Source organism: Camelina sativa, chromosome 9, assembly GCF_030686135.1.
Source record: "Camelina sativa cultivar CO46 ecotype springtype chromosome 9, ASM3068613v1".
NCBI classification, from domain to species: domain Eukaryota; kingdom Viridiplantae; phylum Streptophyta; class Magnoliopsida; order Brassicales; family Brassicaceae; genus Camelina; species Camelina sativa.
In genome coordinates this window covers 24,918,934-24,944,657 of record NC_141888.1, presented here as the reverse complement: position 1 = coordinate 24,944,657, position 25,724 = coordinate 24,918,934, and the positions used below count along the sequence as shown (strand labels likewise).

The 25,724-nt window shown below is 34.7% G+C and overlaps 4 protein-coding genes and 1 pseudogene across 10 annotated transcripts; 4 read left to right on the top strand and 1 right to left on the bottom strand.

Annotated features, from left to right (window-relative positions):
- Positions 1-5,190: 5,190 nt before the first annotated feature.
- Positions 5,191-6,598, bottom strand: LOC104715394 (putative F-box protein At3g17620 pseudogene; annotated as a pseudogene). Its single transcript, XR_015567241.1, has one exon. The product of XR_015567241.1 is annotated as a putative F-box protein At3g17620 pseudogene (transcript).
- Positions 6,599-9,271: 2,673 nt separating this feature from the next.
- Positions 9,272-10,960, top strand: LOC104711298 (callose synthase 3-like). 2 transcript variants are annotated; one of them, XM_087467493.1, is made up of 5 exons: positions 9,272-9,591; positions 9,755-10,117; positions 10,199-10,275; positions 10,369-10,463; positions 10,658-10,960. In XM_087467493.1, exons 2-5 carry the CDS (start codon positions 9,980-9,982, stop codon positions 10,672-10,674), a joined length of 327 nt encoding a protein of 108 aa, XP_087323619.1. In that variant the 5' UTR covers positions 9,272-9,591; positions 9,755-9,979; the 3' UTR covers positions 10,675-10,960. The 2 variants fall into 2 exon arrangements, with proteins under 2 accessions (XP_087323619.1, XP_087323618.1); XM_087467492.1 differs by having other exon boundaries at positions 9,317-9,591; positions 9,980-10,117.
- Positions 10,961-11,617: 657 nt separating this feature from the next.
- LOC147938698 (uncharacterized) lies at positions 11,618-17,203 on the top strand. 5 transcript variants are annotated; one of them, XM_087464052.1, is made up of 14 exons: positions 11,975-12,697; positions 12,877-13,012; positions 13,157-13,297; positions 13,388-13,589; positions 13,679-13,917; positions 14,015-14,126; positions 14,209-14,353; positions 14,451-14,593; positions 14,693-14,862; positions 14,977-15,126; positions 15,199-15,267; positions 15,355-15,410; positions 15,543-15,757; positions 15,839-17,203. In XM_087464052.1, the coding sequence occupies exons 4-14, from the start codon at positions 13,511-13,513 to the stop codon at positions 17,053-17,055; spliced, it is 2,595 nt and encodes an 864-aa protein (XP_087320178.1). In that variant the 5' UTR covers positions 11,975-12,697; positions 12,877-13,012; positions 13,157-13,297; positions 13,388-13,510; the 3' UTR covers positions 17,056-17,203. The 5 variants fall into 5 exon arrangements, 4 of the variants coding, with proteins under 4 accessions (XP_087320175.1, XP_087320178.1, XP_087320177.1 ...); XR_015565366.1 differs by having other exon boundaries at positions 12,056-12,697; positions 13,157-13,293; positions 15,186-15,267; XM_087464050.1 differs by having other exon boundaries at positions 12,248-12,697; positions 13,157-13,293.
- A 21-nt stretch (positions 17,204-17,224) lies between these two features.
- On the top strand, positions 17,225-21,648 carry LOC104711296 (uncharacterized). The gene is made up of 5 exons (XM_087464053.1): positions 17,225-19,074; positions 19,327-20,319; positions 20,453-20,678; positions 20,882-21,024; positions 21,213-21,648. Exons 1-5 carry the CDS (start codon positions 17,620-17,622, stop codon positions 21,465-21,467), a joined length of 3,072 nt encoding a protein of 1,023 aa, XP_087320179.1. The 5' UTR covers positions 17,225-17,619; the 3' UTR covers positions 21,468-21,648.
- Positions 21,649-23,386: 1,738 nt separating this feature from the next.
- On the top strand, positions 23,387-24,376 carry LOC147938697 (uncharacterized). The gene has a single exon (XM_087463779.1). The coding sequence runs from the start codon at positions 23,474-23,476 to the stop codon at positions 24,269-24,271; it is 798 nt and encodes a 265-aa protein (XP_087319905.1). The 5' UTR covers positions 23,387-23,473; the 3' UTR covers positions 24,272-24,376.
- The last annotated feature ends 1,348 nt before the right edge of the window (positions 24,377-25,724 follow it).

Sequence of the window (25,724 nt, the reverse complement as noted above, 5' to 3'; positions counted from 1 at the left end):
GAATATGTTTTTATCCCATATAGTATAAGATATGTACATTTTATATTGATAAAACTGTTTTAGAAAGTACCAAAATTATTTTTCGTTTAAACAAAAATTAATCTAGAGCACTGTCTACAAAATACAAATTAATTATTCATAGGTTTTTAAAAAAATTTAAAAGACTTTTAAATAAATGTTGTTACATAATTCATTTGAAACTTAACAAAATTTTATGAGTCCAAACATTTTAGATAACTGAAATTATGAGTTACATCTCTATTAAATTTTCTTGTTTCATTTAACATTTTAAAATAACTTCATTTTCATATAAAACATAAAACCAAAAGAAAAAAAGCTAGCATCGTTTGAATGTACGTACTACATAGAACTTTTTTTTTTTTTTTTTTTTTGGACAAACAACGTACTACATAGAACAAGATCAAAAATTAATCCTTGATAATTTATGGTTAATAAGTAAGGTTTTACCAATATCTTTTTGAAGTTAAATTCCTATGTTGTTTTAACAAATATTTCTTTCTGAAATGTCGATGAGATTACTTTTATAAAATATTTCTTAAATTCTAAAATAAATAAGACAAACATGTTTTTATAGTCATAACGTACGTATTTAGTGCTTACTTATTCTTATAAATAAAGTTGACCTCCTTTAAAAAGAAAGAAATCATATGCAATATTTTATAACGGATTGAAATACCAATTTACGTTTGTTTTCTTTGATCATCTTCCCTTTTTACACATTTTGACTGCTCATAAAAAGTTAACATGATATTCCTCTTTTCTCATTGTGATCTATGCTTGACAAGTTATGAACGACTAGACTTTATTATTATACTAGATTTTAACTCGCGGTATACCGCGTGCATATAATTTTTATTATTATTTATATTTTATATTATATTTATTTGTTAAATATTGTATGTTTTGCAAATAGAGAAATAATTAAATTTCCTGACCGTTTGTGCGGCTAAATGTTTATATTAATTTCTTAACCCGTAATATATTTCATGACCATTTGTTTGTTTATATTTAGTTTTTTTTTGTTTAGTGTTTGAGATTCTATTTTATTTTTAATTATTATAACAAAAAAGAAGAGATCTAAATACATAGTAAGTCATTTATACGCTATGATTATGTCATATTTTCCTAATAATTTAATTATTCTATCAAATCTTAGTAAAATCAACTTGATTTTATATGTCAAATATTCTAATATTAACAGTGTTGACAAATAATAAAATGAGGATTTAATCCGTGTTAGCATAGATTTAATAATAAACGTATCCTATTTATAACTCATCTATATATATAAAGTTACATTTCCTCACTTCTCATGCTGCCACATCAGCAACTCATTCTTTTTATTTGGACATAATCCTAAACACTAATCCACTATGTAGCTTCTAATCCATTCATTCATAACAATTTAAAAGCCCATATTAAACCCAAATGTTTTAAAGAAATGAATATTTTAAAATAGTAAAAATAATACTATTGATTTATTTTAGTAATAATATTATTATTCAAATTTTAACCAAAAATATCATATTCCAAAATTTAGAATGAGTTACTAAGTTTTAGAATATAAGTAAGATTTTAATACATGTGGAGTAAAAAACAATTTATGTAATTGTATTTATAAAATTCTAAACATAAAAATAAAATTGAAGTGAAATATTAGTTTCTAAGAAACAATTTCACTTATAGAAAAATAAAAGATTAATTATTTAACTCAACTTAAAAGTTTTGATCTAAAACAAAGATATTGTAAGAGTCACAATTTTTTTTTGGGAAAAACTATGAAAAAGAATCTTGAAAAATTAATCCATCTAAAAAAACACAAAATCAATGGTCACAATATATAGAGAAAATGATATGTAAGTCGTTATTAAAAAGTGACATGTATAGTATATCTCAGAATGCATATTATCAACCGGAGCTAAAATTCTATAACATAATAAATAAAAATATATATAAAACATGCTTGAGATTTTATCAATTTATGATCAAATGCTTTTAACCAAAAACATTGCCAGAAATAACATATTACTAAAGTACACCATGTTTTTTATAAAAGACGAAGCTGAGGTTGCATCACAAAATTAACATATGAAAATAACATATGAAGGGTTTTAGACATATATGTAACTTGGATTAGTGAACGGATGTCGGGTTTAATCATTTCACCATTTACGCATTCTTGACTTGGTCGGAAATTCTATTATGACAGGCGATGCACTTGGATAACTCCGTTGTAGTGACATAACAGTAAAAGTGTTCATCAAACTTTGTATATTTACATTTAATGTGGGATATCGATATATTTAAATGATTTCTATAATTAGGTCAATGATCGACCTTCGGTGTTAGAAATTTTAAAATGATGTTTTCATTGGATATAAATATGAAATGTACTCTTCGAGGGAGATTCTTTAAATCATTTTTTGTTACTACGTTATATATTATTGATTTACCAGAAAAACATTACTGCAACACTAGACAATATATATATATATATATATATATATATATATATTATATATATTAGTAAAATAAGTATGACTTTTATTTGGATTTATCTTTTAAACTTTAAATGACTAATTATATTTATATTCAATGATTTTTATTCCTAAAAAATTTAAACTAAAATCCCTTGCAAATAAATATAACAAATAAACATTATCTTCAATAATATATATGTTGTATGTTACTTAGTAAATAAGTTTAGTGTTTATATAGATTTATACTCAAAAATTTCAATAAATATATTTGAGCTCAAAAATTTATATTGATAAAAAATATTTTAAATTAAAATCCCGCGCGTGCGCGGGTTCAAATTCTAGTCTACTATATAACCATATTATGTAGCTTTTTTAAAAAATTTTACATATTCGTAATATTTTAAAATTTTATTAAGCTTATAGAAATTAATTATAATATTTAAATAAATGTGAATCGGAGTTCTTCTTACGTTAAGAATCAAACCTCACAGGTTTTAGAAAATAAAATAGGAATCAAATTGTAATTTTCTTTGTTTGCAAAAGATTCAGAGATAGAATATCTTAAATACATAATAGAATGTGTGATTAAATATATCATAGTTTACATATTGAATATGCTCTAATTTTTTAGTTGGAATGTTATGTAAAATATTTAGGAAATAAAATCTGAAATAATGCTATTTTTGGAAATTTTGTAGGGATTCATTTTGTAAATAAGTACAAATAAAAGGGTAGAACCCAAAATGTACTTAAAAATGTATTTATAGATAGATATGCACACAATCTCTCCTTTGTGACCACTTTTTTTTTGTGAAATAATCTTTCAATCTTCTTAGAGAAAATCTTGAAAAATTCACCAAAAATTGGAACAAGTTGAATGAGAAGAGGCTAAAACCAACAAAGCGACTGGATCATAATCTCTTCATCTATCAAAATAAGTTTTGTTGAACCTTAAATCAATTGGAAAGCCAGCTCGGATAAGGGAAACACTCATCAGAACACAATTTTTATACCGATGTGATCTTGGTTCCTTGATGATGCAAGTATTAACTTCACTCCCACTTTCCTCTTCAATTGTCATCTGTACGTGGTAGTTGCAAGAAATGCAAACCCATGGGCACGCACTTAATTAACATACATGCATGCGGTAGTAAAGTAAACCCCAAAGTGTAAGAGTACCTATCTAGAGAGAGCGCACCAACCTGCAACCGATTCACACAAAGTCATATAACTTAGTTAAGCCAAAAAGGCTGCATATATGAACGTAGTCAATATTGCATTATTGGATATATGAGTTCAAGTCCTAAAGACAGTATGCGATGCCAGTGTGTCTACCATCATATCCTCTAGTGATGCGAGGCGAAGTAAAACAGAAACCTCAAGATAATCTGAATGCTTTTCGGATGTAACAACTGAGGCTGTGTCATTCTCGGCGTCGAATAGATTTATTGAGAACTTAACATCAAATGTTGCTTACATGCGTCGATTTGACTGCTAACTTTGAAGATGTAATAATATCATTTATTCCTTATCACAACCACTTACAAAACGCTAGGTGAGTGAGCTTCACTCTATGGATCTTGCACCTCCTCTACAGACCTCATAGCGTCTGTCCACAAACTCAATAGCGTTTGCTTACAATCAACAACAAATACAGGCACAAACATTCATGCGCATTAACAGTCCTATTTATAGCTTGTACCATCTGCTATAATTCCTTACTGCCTCTTCTGTAGCTCTTATTTTCTCTAGCAGCTCATGTTGGCCAGCTCAGCAAAACTAGTGAGCTAGACGTTCTCTACCCTCTCCTTACATTTTCTATCATTGACACATCTACTTGTAAACACTATAACTGTAGGAGCTTCCAATGCATGAAAAATAAACAAAAATGAGACAGAAAAAAATCATCTAATAAGAATTTTGGTGAAATCGATGTCTAATGATAGAAAGAACTGACTTTGTTGCGCTTGTACCCTATTGAGATCATAGAAGAGAAATTACAAACCTAAACAAATTCCTGCCTCCAAAACCATTGGGTGGTAACAAGTTTTGTGCTAAAAACATTGCTTAACCCTAGAAACACTAACATAGCTGTTTACAGCTTCTAAGCAATGTTTTCTCGGTTTTAGCTTGTTTTCTCGGTTTAGACTGTTTTGGTACAAAATGGGTATAAGTGTTTTTTAAACTCTCTAAATCCATCTCAAACTCTTATAATTAGTCAGTTGCATTAGATTAAGACACCTTTTAACCCTAGAAACACTAACAAAGCTGTTTACAGTTTCTAAGCAATGTTTTCTCGGTTTTAGTCTATTATTTTAAACAATCTAAAATATCATTTTTTTTTTTGTTTGGACTAATCATAGTACCTTGAAACCTCAAAGGCTTCTTGCCATTTCACCCAATATAAAAGCCTCTAGCTTTTTCTTCAGTTTTAGAGTATATACGCTAATGGAAGTGATACAAAGTGTGTGCAACTTCCTCTTTTTGCATCTCTAGAAAACAGGGAAACGCTTTCTTTATCTTGTCAATCGTATTTATACCTGAAGATCAAATCAAGTTCCATCTCTTGTTGAAAAGATACTAGAACTAGAAGCCATATCCATCAATCCAGATAAGGAGTACACTTGAGAACAAGAGCATTATGAGAATACATGTTAGAACCGAACATGATATTTCAGAAACATGGCAATGCAATATTGTACCACAAGCTAACGGTCCATTATCCTCAAGGAGGTGTTTGGTATATATAAAGAAAGCAGAGGAATTGCTTCTTATAAAGAAAAGAGTTTATTACATAGAAAAAGATTAAAAATAAGGGAAAGAAATTAGTAAACTAAGCATGTTTAAAAAAGAATTCATGAAAAAATATTGTCCCCTTATGCAGGTTGGTCGATTTGCACTGAGCTTGGGACATAAGAGCATGCGAGAGGGAAACCCACTATGTATGTTGTGATTTCTCCGAGATCCACTTTTCTGAAGTAACCATTTTCTCCAATGATGTAAGCTATAGCTATGTCGCAGGGTCGTGATATATCTTTATCTTCATCAAAAACGACCCCACAAGGATAAAACCGAACACCAATGAGTGGATACATATCGACAGCTAAGAACTTGCTCCAGGACACAGCATCGGGTTCGATCATAGTGGTAATCCAAACCTCCATTTCACATCTATCAGTTCTTTGATATAACACGGCAAGCTGCTCTTCTCTAAGAGAAGATAAATTCACATGATCGTCGAAAATAGAGGGAAAAGGAAGATGCAAACGCGGTCCAAATCTCTCTTTAGTAAAATCAAAACAGAGTAAGAAATTAGGGACATGTTCTCGTAATTTATTATTTGTAGCAAACCAATACGTATTTCCCTTCAAAGTCAAGCCGTTACTCAATATACACCAGTCTGGAGTAACATCAAGAACCTTCCATGAATTGGATTTGAACTCGAAGATTTCGTGCACAGGGCTCTCTCCGGGCGTATGAGTAAATCTCAAGATTTTATAGGCGCGACACGATTTGCTATTGTCGTATCCGAGAGCATGAAAATACCCTCTCCACCAGAGATGAACAGAGTTGGGTTCGACGCAGATCCATCGAGTTTTATGCCCCGTATATGGGTTCCAAACAACCAGCTTAGTGTAGTCGTTTGTGGTGCATAACACCAAACCCTCACAATGACATATTTGAATGAATTGGAGTTGATCTGAATCGTTAAGGCTGATTAGTTTACCTACAGGCTTTACAAATGGATCAGAAGAGTCGGTGTAGATTCCATGAAGATTGACGTTCATTACATAAAGACTAAGATTTATAAACATGATCGCCAGGAACTCCCCTTCCTTTGCTGCTGTTGCTGCTGCTTGAACAAGATACTTTCTTGTAAAACCCTCATCTTTGGATAAAGTGTTCCACCTTTTGCAAGTAGATCGCACTGCTCTCGTAGATGTCAAAGGAACGCGAGAAAAACTCTCTTCCACCAAATCCCTTGGAAGATTCGAAATATTGATCATTTTTTTTTCCAACACCGATCGATGGAGTGCAAACAAGTATCTATTCAATGACTGAATTTAAAAGATTTAAAATGAATAAAAATGAAATAATTTAAAGTTTTTAAAGATATTAAGAAAAATGAAAGATTCTTAAACTTTAAATTATTTGACAAATTCTATTTAAACAACACCATAAATTCTATCCTCTCCCCCTTTTCTATTAGATTGTAATAAAATAACATTATCATCAAAATTAATATTGATAACACTAGCATTTAATAAAATTAATATTGAATAACACTAGCATTTAATAGATTTTTAAAAGAGTACCCAATAAATTAAATAACAGTAGAATTTAAAAGAATCTATGAAATACACAATTAAATAACACATCTTATTATATAAAGTTGGGTTTTGAAAGTTAGCCATTAACAAGATTTCGACATGTATCAAGTTATTAATCTGAGATTTTGACATGTATAAAAGTTAATACTCCCTCCGTTCTAATTTAGTTGTCGTTCTAGGATTTAATTTTTGTTTCATATTAGTTGTCATTTTAAATTTTCAATGCAGATGTTTAATGAATATTTCAATTTTATCCCTGCTGTTTTAAAGTTTCAACCAATGAAAAGTTTATAATATATATTAATGAAGGGCAAAACATAAAATTTAATAGTTTCCTTAATTTGTGTGCAAAAACCTTAAACGACAGTTAAACTAGAACGGAGGGAGTATATAATAGGATAAATTTAAGATAATGACAGAAAAACAAAAAAATGTTTAAATAATATTAATAATGAAAAGATAATTATCAAAAAATTACAAAAATTAATCAGTTTAAAAAAAAAATAATGATAAGAAGATTATATATTTCATAAAATTCAAAATTATAACACTATTTACTTATTTTTAATTTTAAGTTATTAATTCAAAAAATAGAAAATAGATTAAGAAAAATGTACAATTAATTATTAATTCTAAAAAAATGTAAATACTCACTTCTACATAAACATAAATCATCTCACATTTTTTATCTAACAAAATAATTTATTCAAAAACACTGCTTTAAACTTTGTTCTATTGGTAAAAAAGTTTTAATGGAAAAATAAAATTTTCTTATTTTTTTTAACAAATACTTTTTCCCTTTTTCCAGTTTGGGATAGGTAAGAGATTAATATGTTGAGCCAAACGAAAATGTAAGATTAATATATGCGTCTTCTTTTTCTAATACTATATTTTAAATTTTATTGTAGTGTTTTTAGATTGTTTTATTTAATTTATTTTTTCATCTCTGATTTGAGATTCATATATTACTGTGCTTATAATTTTCTATTATTTCTTTAATTATGTCAAATTAATTTTCTTCTAATTTTTCAACCTTGATTGGTTGGTCATAGACTTTTTTTATGCAAACATAGTTGTTACCATTCATTCAATCTCAAAGGAATATAAAGAGTAGAACATCATCAACATAATGGTTAAATTTAATAGGCTAATTAAATACAAGCTTACAACAAACATAGATAGATGGATTGAAAAAACATAAACCGTTTTTGTTCTTTATTCGAAAAGTTTCTTGAATCAATAATTTTAGTGATTAAAGAAACTACGCAAAAGCTAAAATAAATAGACATATAATAGTTGATGTAATGTGTTTATAGAGATATTTTTCCTAGGTAGTGATAAAGAATATATTTGTAACATACAATATATTTTTAACAGTAACAGAAACCAAAAATTTGTAAATGGATATAAATCAGTGTATTATAGCAAAAAAATTTTATATAAATAATGTACAACAAATTTTAATTTATTTTTGTTAAATTTAATCTCATTTACAAAAGTTTAAAACCCGCACATCGAGCGGGTCCTTATCTAGTGATTTATAAAAAAACAAAATTATATATTATTCCAAATTCAATAAAAATTCCAAGTTCAGTAATCTAGTGTGATCTTTGTCATCACTATTATTTAATTTTTCATTGCATACTTTATATATTTTCTAAAAAAAATTGATACAAAAGATTGTACATAGTTTTATCTCTTTGGAAAATAAATTCAACCAAAATTTTACATGAGATACCCAAATTTTTAACCTATGCTTTTTAAAAAGCCAGATTTTAACATTTAGCTATGTATACTTTTTAGAGAATTTGTTAAAAATATCTTTTTTGGTATACCTCTTTTAAAAAATGCCCATTTTTTAAACATTTTTATTTTTGCCATCTTTGACACAATTACACTATGTTAAATTATTTTTGCCCTCTTTTACACTACATTTAGGCAATTTCATTTGGGTTCCCAATTCAGTTACCCAATTTACATTTAGGTTTGTTTAAAATTAATTTGACACCATGAAATGATATTTTTGAAAAGTGACATAGAAAAGGGTTATTTTTGAAAATCCCCCTACTTTTTAAACAATAACTGATACTTTTATAAATGAAATTAAAATTATTTAAATACAGGACATGTCAAATTAATTTTAAACCAAAACTTTTTTAATAAGGTTAGACATAACGTAAGAGTTTTAAGGTCATCTCCAATGCAAAGAGACTCATGGTCTCTCAACATTATTTTATATATTAAATAAGAGGTCGTCGTTTATGGTAAAAAAAAAAAAATCGTCGTTTGACCTTTAGAGCATGTGCAACGCCGTAGTTTTGGGTCGTCCTTGGGCAATTGTTTTTTAAAAATAAATAAAAAATAGCCAAATACTGAAGAATCGCTTCTTCAAACGCGACGTTTTTTCGTCCGTCTACTTATACACGTGGAAGGTGGTGATTGGGAGAAGACTTTCGATATCCTCAGGCTTTGCATTTTGTCTCTGAAACTGATCAAGCTCCTCTTGTGGGAAAACTTCAGATTGCAGAGATGGAGAGATGGGTTAAATCGATTAAATCGATTAAATCGATTAAATCGATTAAATCGATTAAATCGACCGTGTTCTGATTAAATCGATTCTAGGTCGACCAGACGGCGGAGCTAGTCTCGCCAGTCAAAAAGTTCGAATCGGAGGGTGGGTTAAAACCGGAAGAGAGCAAGGGAAAGGGGCATTTGCTTTCCTTGCGGTGAACGATGGATCTTGTCCAGCGAATCTTCAGGTTATGGTTGATTCGTCTCTTTATGATCTCTCTAAGTTGGTAGCGACAGGAACTTGTGTTACTGTGTATTCTTCAAGAGCAGAAAATAAATTTCTTGTTTGTCGCTAAATATTTATGCAAATTCTGGTGTGGAGAATCTTTTTCATGTATGCTCTGCTTGTAGGTTGCCAACTATACAGCAGGAAATGCAAGGGAAACATGTGTATCTGTGCTCGTTGATGTATTTCTGATGAGAAAATGTCAATTGATATTATTTAGACATTATAATTTTATTAGAATACAGTGATGGTTATAACATGCTTGCTCTTGATAATACACAGATCATTTTTGCTATGCGTTCCTAAATGTGATATATCTATCCTTCCTACTCTATTTCGTGCTTTTGCAGATGGCATTTGAACTCTATGGTATGCTGGCTGGGAATGTTAGTCCTATGACTGGGGAAAATGTGAAGCCAGCTTATGGAGGTGAGGAAGATGCATTCTTGAGGAAAGTTGTGACTCCAATTTATGAAGTGATTCAGATGGTATGGCTTCAAATTTCGAGCATTTTCTTTTGCTTTCAGCATTTTCTTTTTTGCTTATTTACGTTATTGTACCATTCACAGGAGGCTCAAAGAAGCAAAAAAGGGAAGTCTAAGCACTCCCAGTGGAGGAACTACGATGATTTAAGTGAATACTTTTGGTAATATATATATATCTAGCTGCTTTCACACAATCGTAAAGATCCTCATAAGTGGTTTTTATGACTAATTAAATATGCTTTTCTACATTGCAGGTCAGTTGATTGTTTTCGGTTAGGTTGGCCAATGCGAGCTGATGCTGATTTCTTTTGCATGCCTGTTGCTGTACTCAATACAGAAATAGACGGGGGTACATAATAACTACTCATCTTCTCTCTTCTTATCTACATTTATTTTTTCGTACGGGAATCTGTTACTCCGATCTAGTTTCAGATGGTGTGGTTTTTAAAACTAGGAACTCTTATCTCTTCCTGCTGACTTTTCTTCTGCCATGCACTCACTTTCACTATTTATAATAGCTGTTGTTTTCTATCTGTCGCCTAGTCTGCTCGCGGGTGTAATGTTTCTTTTCCCTCTGCTACGACGGTTTCTCGAGAGGTCCAACTACAGAATTGTAAGTGCAGGTGTTATATTCCGGACAGAAGCAAGTGGATGTACCTGTCTCTACTGGTGTTGCAAATGGAGACTCGCATGCTGAGAAAAAGAGAAAGCTAGAGACTTTGCAGCTTGCAGTTTCCATTATTACTAATGCAGTAACACATTGTTGAATTTGTATTGATTCTTGATTCGGTTGTGTTAATATATGAAATCAAGATTAATTTATTTGAGGGACCAAAGTTTGTCCTACACCAATGCTCATAACAATCTTAAAAAACTATCAAAATAAGAATAAAATATTTGAAGGACCAAAAATTGTCCTTAACCGATGCACATGGTCTTAGGGGAATTAGGAATTTTTGTTTGTTTCGAGGCAAAAGGAGTGAGAGTTGCGAAATTCAATCAAAGCTCTATCAATATGGCAGCTTCAAATACACCCTATCAATATGGATGGAGTAGCTAGAGAGGTAATTGACAAAATCGACATAACAAACAATGGCGGACCCATTCATACTTAAAAGGGTCAGCTGACCCCCCTAAAATTCTTAATTTTTATTATAGCCTTTTAAGTTTTAGATTTTGTTAATTTACAAAATTTATGTTTTGACCACTTAAAATTTTCAATTTGTGTTTGGATCTTTCAAGTTTTTACATTTTTCTACTGCTTTGTGTGTTTTAACTATATTTTTCTCATTTGTTTCTTAGTCTTTTTGTTTGTTTCACTTATAAATATTGAACATAATTTTGGGTTCTTTTAATAAAACAAAGATGTTTTTAGTTTTTAAAATTATTAAAAAAATTTATCAAAAAAAAAATTATTTATTTATTTAGTTATATTTTGACCCGCCTAATATTTTTTTCCTGGTCCGCCACTGATAACAAATGTATCAACAGTTTTCGAACGATGTCCTTGAAGAAATATATGCATCATGGAGTCTGTCTTCTTGAGAGAAACATTTTTGAGTGCATATGGTTCTTACTCATGATGTATATATCTTCGAGTACTTCGTTCGAAGAGAAGATTGGCACAGAGGAACAAAAAAGGGTCAGAATTGGATTTGTGAGAGGTAAGCGTGATATTACAGATTGAGAATCAGATTGGTCTCTCTCTTTATGTTTTGTAATAAAGATCCCAGGAGGATCTCTCCATCTTTTCATTGAAAGTCTCATCATTGATCTGAAAACGATGGTCCCATCCCATGTGTATTAAATGTTAAATTAGGAGGAAGTAAATGCTTCCTGTTGGTTTCTTCTAAAACATTTAGCAACACAAAAACACACACAATTCTAGAATTTGTCTTGTGTTAGTTGTGTGTTGTATTGACTTAGCTGAAGAAACTTTTTAAGATCAAATTAGAAGTTTGTTAAACAAGTAGTAGTATATAATACAGACAGTCCTGGAATAATAATAAATTCTTCAAGAGTTTGTCTGTTTCTAGCATTAGTCTCTCTTTGTTTTTTTTTTTTCTCTCTCTGTCTTCCAATCACTGTATCTCCCATCGCTCTCATGCATACACTATCCGTTATCTCTCTTCCACAGCCATCATCGACCACAGAAGCAACTACCCATCTTTGTTTTAATCCTCTGCCTCTCTCTCTCTTTCTTTTCTTATTCACCAACTCATTATCTCTACAATGTCTTCTTCTACTTTGTCCAGAATAATCCAAGTGAAGTCTCTATGGCTGTGATTTGCTTTTAAAATTTTATTCTCTGTATTAATGATTGTATCATAAGGAGTTTCAAAGATCTCAGCTGCATTTTTTGTTGGAGTTATGGGTCTGCTTAAAACTGCATGGCTTCTTTTGCTTTTCTGGGTTGTCTCTTCCCCTTTTTGTTTCAGGTTTCATTACTGTTATGGTTCAGAGCTCTCTGTGAAATTCTTGAAAACACCTCCTGCTGCTTCCAGATTTAGCTCTGCCAAATTTTCCTTTCAAGCTTTTGAGGATGGAAACAGAACTTGTTCAAGCTGTAGATTCCGTTGCAAGGTTGGATTTATTAGACTCACCAATTATAAATTTTTATTATTATCAACCAAATTTCTACTATATGTTGGCTGAGAAAAGATTTTTGAGTTTGAAATCAAGAATTGTGTCAACTTATTTGAAGTTTTCCTTTCATGCCTAGTCACATCTGTTTGATGGGAAAAAGATTGTGTTTACTGCAGCTAGATGACCATTTTAGTTTTGATTGCCATCAAAGAAAAGTTTCCTACTCGAAGTTGTTAGATGGAGATCATACACTTGAGGTCTGCGCAAATAGGATGCATGGATTTGGCTGCAATACCTATCACTGGACTGTTGGTAAAAAAAGAAACTATTCTTACACCTCTTTGGTTCTCTTCCTGAATCTTTGTTATGTTCCTTGTATCGAAAACCATTAACAGGACCTTGTATTGCTTGGATTTTTTCGGATTTTAGACTCCTTTTTCTTTACTGTGTATGCAGATACGGTATCCCCTACAGCCTTTGTGACTGCATCAATGCCATTTACAAGTGCACAAAACGTGTCTGTTAATATTACTTTTACCGAGCCATGTGTTGGTGGCAGAGGTTTTAGATGTTCATCTGTGAATGCCTGCGACGTGAGTACGTAGCCTTATTTACATTCATCTCAATATTTGGAGGCATTCACCTTTTTGTTCTCTACTCTTGACACGGTTTTAAATGATGTAACAGCTTCTTGTCTACGGTGCTGGCCAAGTTATACCGTCTTCATTCACTGTTCTTGACCAGTTTCTCAGATATTCACTGCTTGTGGGATTATCTCCTGATGCTCAATACGGAAGGATTGTGTTGGTGATGAATAAGAATGTGTGTTCTGATAAAGCCGGTAACGATTTTCAAAGAGCTTTGGGTTCGCGTTTCTTTGTCCATTTCGGTGAGTGTCTTTACCGTTTTTTTTTCTCTGTTTGGTTTTGTTTGAAAGACCTTTAAGGAAGATTGATTTTGAATTTTCTTGGCATCTAGATAGAAGAGATGTTTTTGTCAACCTACGGGCTCATGTCCCAGAGAAGTTACTTGAGCTAAACAACCAAACTAGGACGGTGCAGGCAACCAATGATAATGACAAACTGAATGTTTACTTGTATTTCTCGGAACCGGTATTGAATTCTTCAGCTGAAATTCTCAGACTACTAAGCACAAGCCAAGGTGATTTGCTTCCTATTGATGGAAAAACCAATGGGAATCGCCGTTTTGCGTTTATGGTTTGTGCTTCTGCTGCTTTCTCTCAAGGTTATTTGGTGCTTCTATTTCGTTTCATGTTAATCCTTTAATGTAACATTCAGACTCTTTTTCTCTCAGGTCACAAATACATCACGGCGTGCTATAGTCACGGTGACCCTTGACTCGAATTCAATAAGAAGCAGACATGGGACACCTGCATCTCCAACTGCACCACTGACTTTTCTTTATGGTGCGTAAGTTATACATTTGTTTTTCTAGCTTCTTGTTTTCATTGTCTCCCTAAAATGAAACATGTATGTGCGTGATCTTAGATACCGAGAGACCTCATGTTTTATTGAACACAACTTCTGGTATGAGGACAAGAAAGCACACAGTCCCTGTCTGGATAAAATTCATGAAGCCTGTGTTTGGGTTTAACTCTTCATTTGTATCAATCTCAGGGGGATATCTTGAGAGGTTAGTTATCTTGTGTTTCTTTTATTTTTCTCATAAAAATTGCAGTTTTGATGCTAAGTGATAATTTCGCTTCTTTTGTGTTCCACAAATTTTCCAGCTTTGAGGAACTGAGCGGAAGCATATACATTGTATATGTTAAAGCCAACACTAGTACAATATCTGTTAAGATTCCTGAAAATGTTACTCAGGATGTCGCGGGAAACAAAAATCTCGCATCTAACATCCTGGAAGTGAAACATTGTAAGTGTTATAACCACTTTATATCTGATATCAAGCGTACTTTGTTCTTTCTGTTATTTGCTTCTGCCAATGATTTTCAAATGTTGTACTTCACTGCAGATTCTGTGCCTATGCTATCTTCTGTGGTTTCGTGGGTATCAACTTATATTTTCGTGGTGACATCTTTCATTGCGGGATTCCTCACTCTTTCAACCACAAGCCTTTATTCTCTCGGTGCATTTCCAAGGCCATCTCCATACCTCATATCAGACCCTACGAGGAACCTTTTCGTATGATTTTTTTACTCATTTATATATAAACGACACATATATATATCGCCTTTACTTCCCTGAAAATTATATAATTAATCCAATGGTATTGTGTGTTTTGTGGCTTTAATGCAGAGAACTGCCTGTCACATTCAGTTATTTGCACTCACGAGATGGCTACCGGTGACATTGCCTGTTGATTACTTCGAATTTGTGAGAGGGATTCAGTGGATAATCCCTTATTTTCCTCTCCCATGGGAAACTAATCACAAAGAACAGATCATGGTGGCATCAAGTCCTTACTTTGTTTCACATTCGTTCATTTCTAAAACTCACAACAACAGGATTAATCTGCAGACATCAAACAACGCTGAGTCAGTGTTCGGTTTGCCACTCACCGCAATGGAGTACAGATTCTTCTTTGAGGTCAAAAGAAACTAATCCTCAATGCTTCCTCTTTGTTATTTTTAGTACGCTTTTGTTCATGTTTTAATACTGTATGAGTCTTTACAGACTCCAAATCTTAAACCGGAAGCAGAACATGTTCTTGGTCTACCACATTCAACAGTGTAAGTCACTAGAATCCTCGTTTGTACTTCCTTCTATAGAGAATTTTGTGAGGATCTCATTTCAGCATTAGTTGCTTAAAATTAATTTAAGAAGAAGCCATTATATATGTTTGATTTTTCTTCTTCTTGTAGGTGGAGAGATTTCTACAGGATCATGTTTTGGATAGCTATTATTGGGGGAAGTTTGGTACTATTGCATATATTCCTCTCTCTGTTACTGAAGTTCAAGAAAGCACACACTGAGAAGAAGAGGAGTTTTGGTGCGTTTGTCTTCCCAAGATTCGAGCTGTTTCTTCTCATTCTCGCTTTACCCTCAATCTGTAAAGCTGCAAGGAGTCTCATACAAGGTATTGTTAATACAGCCTTGAAAGTATATATTTAGTTTGATATTTCTCTTTAAACACATTCGCTAAATTCCCTCTTTCCAGGCTATTTTAAGCATCAAGGAGCTGCAGAAGCCAGTGTCATTGTTGGCATCCTTGTGCTTTGCGTGGTAGCTGTTCTACTTCTAGCACTGTTTGTCTTTCTCTCGGTCGGGATAACGTTTGGAAAGCTGTTACAGTATAAGGAAATTCACCAAGAAGGCGAAACTTTCCACTGGTACCAAGAACTCATCCGAGTGACCCTTGGTCCTGGTAAAAGAGGCCAATGGACATGGAAAACAGAGAACTCTGTCTATCTAACTAGGTTAGGTCCAGTTTTCGAAGATTTAAGAGGTCCACCAAAGTACATGCTCACACAGATCTCAGGAAGCAATCCACTCAAGCAGCGAGATGATCGCATCATCGCATCAGATGACGAAAACGAAGATGCTGAAGCTCCTTGCATACAGAAACTGTTCGGAATCCTTAGAATTTACTACACATTTCTCGAAACTGTGAAGAGGGTTTGTATGGGGATTATTGCTGGTGCTTACTTGGACAACGAAACTGCTAAAACTCCCATAGTGGTCTTGTTGAGCATCACTTCCTTTCAGCTGTTTTTCCTAGTTCTGAAGAAGCCATTCATCAAGAAAAAGGTACAGCTCGTAGAGATTATCTCGATAGCATGTCAAGTAGGTGTATTCGCCTCGTGTCTGATGCTACTGATGAAAGACCTTCCAGAGACGAGCGGAAAGAAACTCGGTATATTCATGGTCATATTGTTCTTGATTGGGTACACTGCGCAGATGTGCAACGAATGGTACTCATTGTACAAACAGACAAAACGGTTAGACCAAATCAACAGATCCTTCTTGAGTGGTCTCAAGATGTTTATCATTGGACTTGCCGCGTTAATCCTACCGCATAAAATGATGAAGAGCAAGATCCCTGCAGCTCAACTAGAAGGAAGAAGCAGTAGCAACGGAGGCGTTGCATTCTCAACCCCAGAAAACAGGTACTTAAATCCTTCAGGAAGCCGAAGCTCGGGTAGTTTGGACAAGCCATGGTTGAGACAGATTAGGGAAATGGCAAAGGCTAGCTTCACAAGAGAAAGGAGCAACAGTAAAGTACCTAGTGATCCTTCGGGTAGCAAAAGCGGTTGGAGCAGTAGTATTTGGGGAACAAAGACAAGTGGAAGCTCTTCTAAAGACTCATCTACAGATTACAAATCCAGACCTAAAGGACTTTACAAAGATTTAGAAGCCATTTTTGCGTCTAAGTAGAAGAAACTCATTCTCTCTTGTACTATTTGCTCTGAATTCAATCTAGGGATTACTTTGTGATATTGAATAAATTAATGGGGTTTAGTATGTATTGATACGAAGTACGAGGGCTGAATTCGTAATTAATAAAGATAACATGTTTACATTATCTTTCACGAAAAATATTATTATATTTACATTATTATTTCTCTTATTATTATTTACAAAAAAAAATAAAAGAAAAATTCAGAGAAAACTGTAGCTGTCGTCGATGTGCTTCATGCTTCGTCTTGTTTGGCTCCGAGAAAATTCAATTCGAAGGAGACGAAGAGAAGCTCCAATTCACATAGACGAAGCTAATCTACAGCTTATATCGTGCACCTAAAATCTCAGTTCCGTAGTTTCTCAAGTGCTTGGGTCGATCAATTTCAATTTCAATTTTCAAATTTCTTTCGATTGGGGATTTTGGCGTGCTTTGGATCTGCAGAAATTGGTGTTAGAATCTGTCTCTGTTTTTATCAATCGGTCGATTTTTATGTAATTTATTGTTTCTATCTATTTGTCGGGTTTGATTCGGTTTTTGAAATGATCAATGGAGAGGAGGAACCATCGAGAGTTGTTGTTGTTGATTCTCTAGATTTTTCTGATCGGTTACTACTGGAGAAGGAAAGTGGTAGAGATGCTTCTCCAGGTTCATCGTTACATTACTCGTCTTGCGGTGAATCAGAGTTTGAGCGGTATTGTAGTGCCAATTCGGCTTTGGGAACTCCCAGTATGTGTAGCTCTACAGGACCGTTTCAGGATTCGTTGGAATCTGATTTTGGATCTTTCAGGGGTGGTTTTTTGTCTGGGGATGCCGCCACTGAGTTTGAGAATTTTAGCTTGGGGCCAAGTCTTTTAAAGCTCTCCTCTTTGGATAACACACGAGGAATCCACTTTTCTGATGAGGGTGGGTCTTGTAATGGTGGAAGTAGGATTGCACCCGGTTTAAACACTGGTACGGTGAACACCGATATGACTCAGGAAACTGGATATAGTGAAGATATGTCTGGTGAGTTGATGGACAGTGAAGCAACAATTGAAAAAGATTCCATGAATCAGTTAGCTGAAATGGAAGACAAGGAGGTTATGTGTAGATCAGATTCACAATTCAATACAAGTGGTATAAATAGAGAAGATGGAGTTTCGATAGATGATGAAGGTTCTGATGGTGATGACTCACTTAGTGATCACTCCGGTAAATATGTTCCAGGGACTTTACAGTATATAAAGGAGCCTAAAGATGAGAACGATAATCCATTTCTCATCAATTCTTCCACTGCCTTTGGTACAAATGATTGGGATGAGTTTGAGCTTGAAGCCACAGAACTTGTTGACACACCTTTTGAGTTCAGCGGGTTTGAGAAGCACGGTAAAGCGTGTACTGGAAATGAAGGGACATCCACAAAATCATTATCTGTAGCTTTTCAAAAGCTTCCTGATGTAGCTCAAGCAGGAAAAGGGGAAGAGCATACAAACGTAACTGCGAGCACTAGACATGCTCCAGATGTAGGTGACTCTTGTGAAAATATTGAAGATATAGTAAGATCTAGAGATTTAACTGTTTCGACCCAAAGGGAGCAAGATGACGTAGGAAAAGACAGCATAACTGCCAGAGGTTTTGGAGACCTGAGTGCCAAAGACAGAACCTTGGTGGTTCCTCAATCACTAGTAACAGATGGGTCTCTTCGTGACAGTTGGCTTAGCAACAATCAAACTGAAGATACACCTGTCGTCATGAATTACCTTCAATCTTGTAGCGCTGACGAGGACTTCCTAGACACTACACCAGTTGAGTTGGGAAACGAAGAATCTTCAGGTGCGGTTGACCTAGATGCCAATGAACTACTTCATGAATCGTCTGAGAATGGAAAACAGTTAGATCCATTTGGAGAGTGCACCTCAGAACCGTTGTTGGCATCTCGGAACTCTGATAAGCCATCATCTAGTGATTCGAGTCCTGCACCAAATGTCTTACAAGTCACTTGCACACAACCTAAGGTCAGCTGCTTCATATAAAAAACATTATTTACGTTAATTTTCTTCTGCTTGTATTGTAATATGTGTCCTCGGGTTATGTCGAAGTCTGTTAGATTTCCATGCACTGTTTCTGGTTAAATAGTGCATTTCAATTTATTATTCTCCTTACCACAGTGCAATCTGTAAACTTCTTGGATTCTACTTTATCTCCTTTTGATTTGATTCTTTTATTTTTGAATGAAGTTATATGGTTTCGAATTTCTCATCTTGCAGAAGGAGAACACAGAACTTAACGACTTTTATGATGATTTTGTTCATGATATGGAAGAAATACTGCTCGACTCTGGTGAATCATCTGGGGCAAGATTTTCTAAGAATGACAAGATGTTCCAACTACAGCTCTCTCTGCCTAACAGGGATGGGGGGCAAACTGCTACAACATCTGGTCTAGATGATTCATCTCCAACAGTTTCCCAGCGATTTAGGATTGATAGGGTTGAAGTTGTTGGGGTAAAGCAAAAGAAAGGTGATGTCTCGCTGAGTGAAAGATTGGTTGGGGTGAAGGAATACACAGTTTATGTGATAAAGGTTTGGAGTGGGAAAGACAAGTGGATAATTGAAAGAAGGTATCGTGATTTTTATAGTCTCTACCGTCGGTTGACATCTTTATTTGCTGATCAAGGCTGGACGCTTCCTACACCTTGGGCCTCCGTGGAGAAAGAATCGAGAAAAATATTTGGAACTTCCCCCAACGCTGTTGCTGAAAGGACTGTCCTTATTCAAGATTGTTTAAATTCAGTTCTCCAGTCCCGGTTTTTCCCAACACTTCCAAATGCGTTACTTAGGTTTTTGTCCCCTCAAGATGCATGTGCTAATTCTTCTGGGTCGGATTCTATAGTATCTCCAACCATCTCTGCTGGCATCACTGCTACCGCAACCAGTTCTTTTTCGTATGGAAATACCATCTCGTTCATTGTTGATGTTCGACCTCACAAATCAGTGAAACAGTTGCTAGAAGCGCAGCATTATATTTGCGCTGGATGCCACAGATACTTTGATGATGGAACCACTCTTGTGCGGGACTTTGTGAAAGCTCTTGGATGGGGTAAGCCTCGGCTTTGCGAATATACTGGTCAATTGTTTTGTTCTTCCTGCCATACAAATGACATGGCAGTTCTGCCAGCAACAGTGTTACATCATTGGGATTTTAATCGTTATCCAGTTTCTCAATTGGCAAAATCATATCTGGACTCCATACATGAGCAGGTAAATTTAGGTCTAGTTATATTTGGTGTGATTTATTGTCATTTTTGGATACTGAGTGCTGAGGTAGAACAGATTCCTTTGCAATACCTTTACTGCGCCTGGATATGGTTGTCTGACAAATCTTGTTCTGCAGCCTATGCTTTGTGTCAGTGCGGTCAATCCTTTTCTGTCTTCAAAGGTCCCTGCACTCAACCATATTATGAGCGTCCGGAAAAGAATAACCATTATGCTTCCATATGTACGCTGCCCATTCCGCAAGACACTCAACAAAGGACTCAGTTCTCGGAGATACCTTCTTGAGAGCACTGATTTTTTTTCTTTGAGAGATCTAGTTGATCTTTCTAAAGGGCCATTTGCAGGTGAATTTCTTTTTTTTGAACCAAGATTTAATGTTCATGTTTGTCTGCGCTCATGCTGAGACATGCATATTTTCCCTCATGCTTTGCACATGCTGACACATCTTCTCAACTGAATTACAAGTCAATCCCACGCTGCTACTTGTTTAATATTAAACTTTTGATCTATTTTCTGGCGTTTTTAACATTACCCTTAAAAATGGCAGCACTTCCTGCAATCGTGGAGACCGTTAGGAAGAAAATCCTGGAGCATATTACAGAACAGTGCCTTGTTTGTTGCGATGTGGGGGTTCCCTGTAACGCCCGGCAAGCTTGTGACGACACATCCTCTTTAATATTTCCATTCCAGGTGAGCATTTACATTTTACACTTGCAATGAATATATAACGCATCTTCATTGTCTCAGTTTTGGGTGCTCGATCACCAATTCATAGCCTTGCTGGCATTAGACTTTCTTTCCTCTACATGTTCATTGTCTCTATTGCGCTATCTCTCAGATGTTGTTTTAATCCAACATATATTGAATGCAATGATTAGGAGAAAGATGAGGTTAACAAATGCCGGTCGTGCGGTTCAGTTTTCCACAAGAGATGCCTAGCAAGACTCTCAACCTGCCATTGCGGAGCACAATTAAAGCCGAACAAGAGCCCTGGGGAGCTGCAAGTATCGGAGAAGAAATCAGATTCTACGTCTCTCTTGCCTCTACGATTCCTCTCAGGTTTATTTGGAAAGTCAAAACAAGACAAAGAAACCACTATTCTAATGGGTTCACTTCCAACCAACGATCTATAGATATGATTCTTTATATATGTTTGTAAAACTTGCCTGTTGTAATGTAAAAGCCTCTGTTTAATTGCAAGAGATTGAACTTGTTTTGTAAACAAAACTTCTTTTACCTTCTCTCGTCAACTCACTGTAGAGAACATAGAGTAAAAGAAGTAATACATTATAAGCATGTTGCTTTACATACCAAGATCCTGGTTCAATAGCAGGTCTTCTGGTGATGTTACAGTTTCGAACAAGGATTTGGACCGGTTAGCCATGTGCCTGCATTGCAATGTCTCTATACTTATTTGTACATATCAATGCATCTTGGCCATGTTCCGTACATCAGATTATTTTAACTGGTTAACTCTCTAATATGATCCGATCTGATCATCATTGGCCCAAGTCAGTAGCATAGTTGATTGTTTTAAATTCTTTACTTGTAAGTTTTATAAGCTACTTACATGGATTCAATATAAAAAAATGCTTCAACTTTTAAATGATTTTTCTTTATATGCAAGAAAGAAGAAATGTTTGATTTGGTTACACATGATGGTACCAAGTTTTCTATGTGACAACAAAAGTCCAACGTTGAGAAGCTTAGCATCAAAAGGAAACAATTAATTAATTAATTAATGGAAGTAGCTCTCTCTCTTCTCTCTCTCTTCTCTTACGAGGCGTCCAGCGAACAAACACAACCACTTTTTCTTCTTGTTTTTTCCGGGCCGCCGGCGTTTGCCGGTGGTTCCTGTTCAGTTTTTTCATTATTTTTCTTCTTATTTACTGATAACTAGTATGAGATTACATCAGATTTGTCGATTAAATTTCTTCTTCAGGATGGCAGCGATGTTTGTGATCGTTTTCCCAACTGAGACAAACAGTTACCAATTTTTTTCAAAACCGTTGCCAGATCCGAAATCAGAAGCACCTTTCCCAGAGATGGTTACATCGATTGATTTGATTATAGGTCTATGTGCTCTACGATGGCTAATTGCAGTTTGTTTTCTCTTTCTCATGGTGATGGTTGTGTTGGTGACTGTACCAGCGAATTGGGTTGATCAGATTCAGAGTCAATCAAGACTGAGTTTGTTTCCAACGACATCAACAATTAATCAAACGCAATCAACTTCGATTAGAGTCCTTTACTTTGGTGATCTGAAACGAAATCGTTTCTGGCTTATTTCTCCAATAGTGGAGCCGATTATTGCTTGGCGAGTAAATGTGAATTCTTTTACTGGATTTATTCAAGTCAAGCCCGTGATCTCCGTGAAGAGTTTGTCAACTCTCCATGATGACCAATATTTTCAATATTCTTGTGAAGAAGGAATAAAGCATAAGATTCAAAGACTATATTGGTGTTTTGGTCGGCGAATATGAGATCCCGGAAAGGCAAGTCTACGTAGGAACAACAGTAAGGTGATGTGTGAAACTAATCGGCAGCAAAGTGTATGGCATCCCAGAAAACATGATCAAGATCCACTTCAAGCAACATATCAGTGTTTATGTTTAATCAAAGTGATGCAAAAAGCATCTGGGAGTTTCATCTATAAGGTGTTAGCCCTTAACGAGTATATGAAGAGGGGACTTTACAGATTTCATCTGTTGCCTGTAAGGCTTTCGTTTGTAAAGCAGGGTTACTTCCACTTCTTCATCGAAATTGTGTTCAATTTCCTTTATTTGCTTCAATAGTTGTATTTGGATGGATGTATAATGTATCATGTAACAATTTTATGATATAATAAAATTAATTTGCCGTTAAAAAAGAAATTAATTAATTAATTAAACGCTTAATGTTCAAAAAAAAAAAAAAAGGAAAAGGAGTTCAGGTGATTTTTAGGGTTAAAAAAGGAAAAAAAAAAAAAGGAGAGTTGAGGGTAAAGTCTCTATATATACTACAGTATACATTGTTTCTCAACACAACAGTCGCAACAGCCAAAAACACGAGAAAACCCTAAACTCAGTTTGTAAATTGATCGTCTCTCTCTGGTTCGTAATTTGATCTCTCGAAACGAAAACATCGATCAATAATAACAATGGGGGGCTTGAAGAGGAAAATAGATACAGAGAAGAAGATAGAGGGGAAACAACCACGCGCTGTTACATTCTCGAAACGTCGTAAGGGCCTTTTCAGCAAAGCGTCGGAGCTTTGTCTTCTCTCCGACGCTCAGATTGCAATCTTAGCGACTCCGGTTTCTGCTAATTCACACAACTCTTTCTACACGTTTGGACACTCGTCTGTGGATAGCGTTGTCGCTGCTTTCCTCTCTGATCAGACTCCGACTCGGGATGACGTCGATGATGAAAATTTAGGGTTTTGGTGGGAAGACGAGAGTCTCGCCAATTCGGAGAATCCGGAGGAACTGGCTGACGCGATTGACTCAATGAAGAGGATGTTACAAGATCTCAAGGAGTTGCAAAGAGATCATCAACACGTCGTCGTGGAGAAGGAGAACAACAACAACAATGCTTCTTTTACTTTACGTGGAAACGACGACGTGGGTGGATGCAGCAACCAAGGGATATTATCAACTGATTCTGAGGTTCATGAGACTCAATCTCAAGCTATGCCGATGATTGATTACGTGGGTGAAGGATGCAGCAACCAAGGGCTCGACTTTGATCAAATATTTGATTCTGCGGTTCCTGAGACTCAATCTCAAGCTTTGCCCATGATTGATTCTGACAACTTTGATCAAATATTACCAATTGATTCTGAGGTTGATGAGACTAAATCTCAAGCTATGCCGATGATCGATTTGGACGACGACTACAGTCTTTTCTTCTCTTCTGATTTCTTCAATGAAATTGACATTGATGCACTCTATGCATAATTCTCACACGTAGGTGTTACATCTACAAGCTTTTCATTCCTAAAATGCACTTCTCACTACTGATTTGTATTCTCTGTATTTCTCTGATCTGTATTTCTCTCTGCACTGCACTGTAATCTCTATCTGTTCTTTATGATATTTGTTTTAGGGGTTAATCTAAAATGTATTTAGGATATGATGAACTTGTTGGTTTATACGTACTGAATAATATACAGATGAGAGATCGTAACATCCAAGAGTACTTTTTAGCTTCTTTCTTTTCACTCTTGTTTTCCCATATTTCTTTGTCAAACTGTATGAATAAACGCACCATAAGGATGCTACTTTCTCCTGAAGCCGCCATTCTTAAAATATCAACAAAACAGAGTAGAAGAACCATTAATGTAACTTACTCCCTCCCAGGTTAAAAAGTAGAACAGCTAATTAACTAATTATATCTTCACCACAACTAATTCGACATAGACTTATATTTAATAATAGCTTGAATTAATTTGACAATAATATAACAACGATGTAAAATGTAAAGAAATTAATGTCTACTCTCCCTGTTGACAACAAAAGTCAATGCCGGATGCTGTAAGAATGTCAAGTCGGGGGAGAAAGAGAATATTTACCACCATACCTACATCATCACAGACACAGACAATACCTTAAGTTAGGTCGATATGAATACAAGTAGGAGGAGTTTTACTGCACTGCAGCTGTACACAATACTAGTCACCAATTCAAAAGTGTCAAAGCAGGCATCAAGTAACATAGGCAAGAGGTGATTTATATGCTGTATCTAAATGCAAACTCTCCCACGTTCCATGGCTAAGTTAAACATTCAAGACTGATCAAGAGTGTCAGCGATGAAACAAACTCAACTTCTTTCCAAAAAAATCTCAACTTATCGTCTTTCACTTGAACATAACAACCAGAATCTGAAGACTTTTAGAATCTTGTAATACTATTGGAATTTGGAACTAATAGCCTCTTTAATTAGAACTATGTACAGAGAGTAGAGACATTTTTTCTGTTACTGTAAACAATATATCTTACGGATATGCATGAAGTCAGGTCAGTGACATATATTTGGTCTGAAAATTTATGGAATTGTAATGTTGCAGTAAAACGGCTTCTAAAGTCTATCACACTTATGTAAAAAAAAGCTTACTCCTTCACCAAATTTTTGGAACTCTATCTGATCCCCTCCCTGGGCCAAAAAGGAAAACCGTATACATAGATGATTTAAAATAACAGATGGTCAAGTTTGGCTATGACAAAAATACAAGTCACACAAGTTGTGTGACACAACATTTCAAGACCGTCTTTATCCAGTAACAAGAAAGTGATCCCAACACCACAACCTCCAAAGTCCAAAACAAGAGAGCTTTTTGGGATTTCTTTCCAGTTCAAGCCTGTGCACGAATGCACATTGTCAATTATTTCTTATCATAGTCTGGGTTGCGCT

Bases quoted from the DNA above. Each gene is read 5' to 3' on its own strand.
- LOC104711298 (XM_087467493.1), top strand. From the start codon at position 9,980: ATGGCATTTGAACTCTATGGTATGCTGGCTGGGAATGTTAGTCCTATG. The intron at 10,118-10,198 runs GTATGGCTTCAA...TACCATTCACAG, and splicing joins TTTATGAAGTGATTCAGATG to GAGGCTCAAAGAAGCAAAAA. The intron at 10,276-10,368 runs GTAATATATATA...TCTACATTGCAG, and splicing joins GATTTAAGTGAATACTTTTG to GTCAGTTGATTGTTTTCGGT.
- LOC147938698 (XM_087464049.1), top strand. From the start codon at position 12,485: ATGGGTCTGCTTAAAACTGCATGGCTTCTTTTGCTTTTCTGGGTTGTC. The intron at 13,013-13,156 runs GTAAAAAAAGAA...CTGTGTATGCAG, and splicing joins TACCTATCACTGGACTGTTG to ATACGGTATCCCCTACAGCC. The intron at 14,354-14,450 runs GTTAGTTATCTT...CAAATTTTCCAG, and splicing joins TCAGGGGGATATCTTGAGAG to CTTTGAGGAACTGAGCGGAA.
- LOC104711296 (XM_087464053.1), top strand. From the start codon at position 17,620: ATGATCAATGGAGAGGAGGAACCATCGAGAGTTGTTGTTGTTGATTCT. The intron at 20,679-20,881 runs GTGAATTTCTTT...TAAAAATGGCAG, and splicing joins TTCTAAAGGGCCATTTGCAG to CACTTCCTGCAATCGTGGAG. The intron at 21,025-21,212 runs GTGAGCATTTAC...TGCAATGATTAG, and splicing joins CTTTAATATTTCCATTCCAG to GAGAAAGATGAGGTTAACAA.
- LOC147938697 (XM_087463779.1), top strand. From the start codon at position 23,474: ATGGGGGGCTTGAAGAGGAAAATAGATACAGAGAAGAAGATAGAGGGG.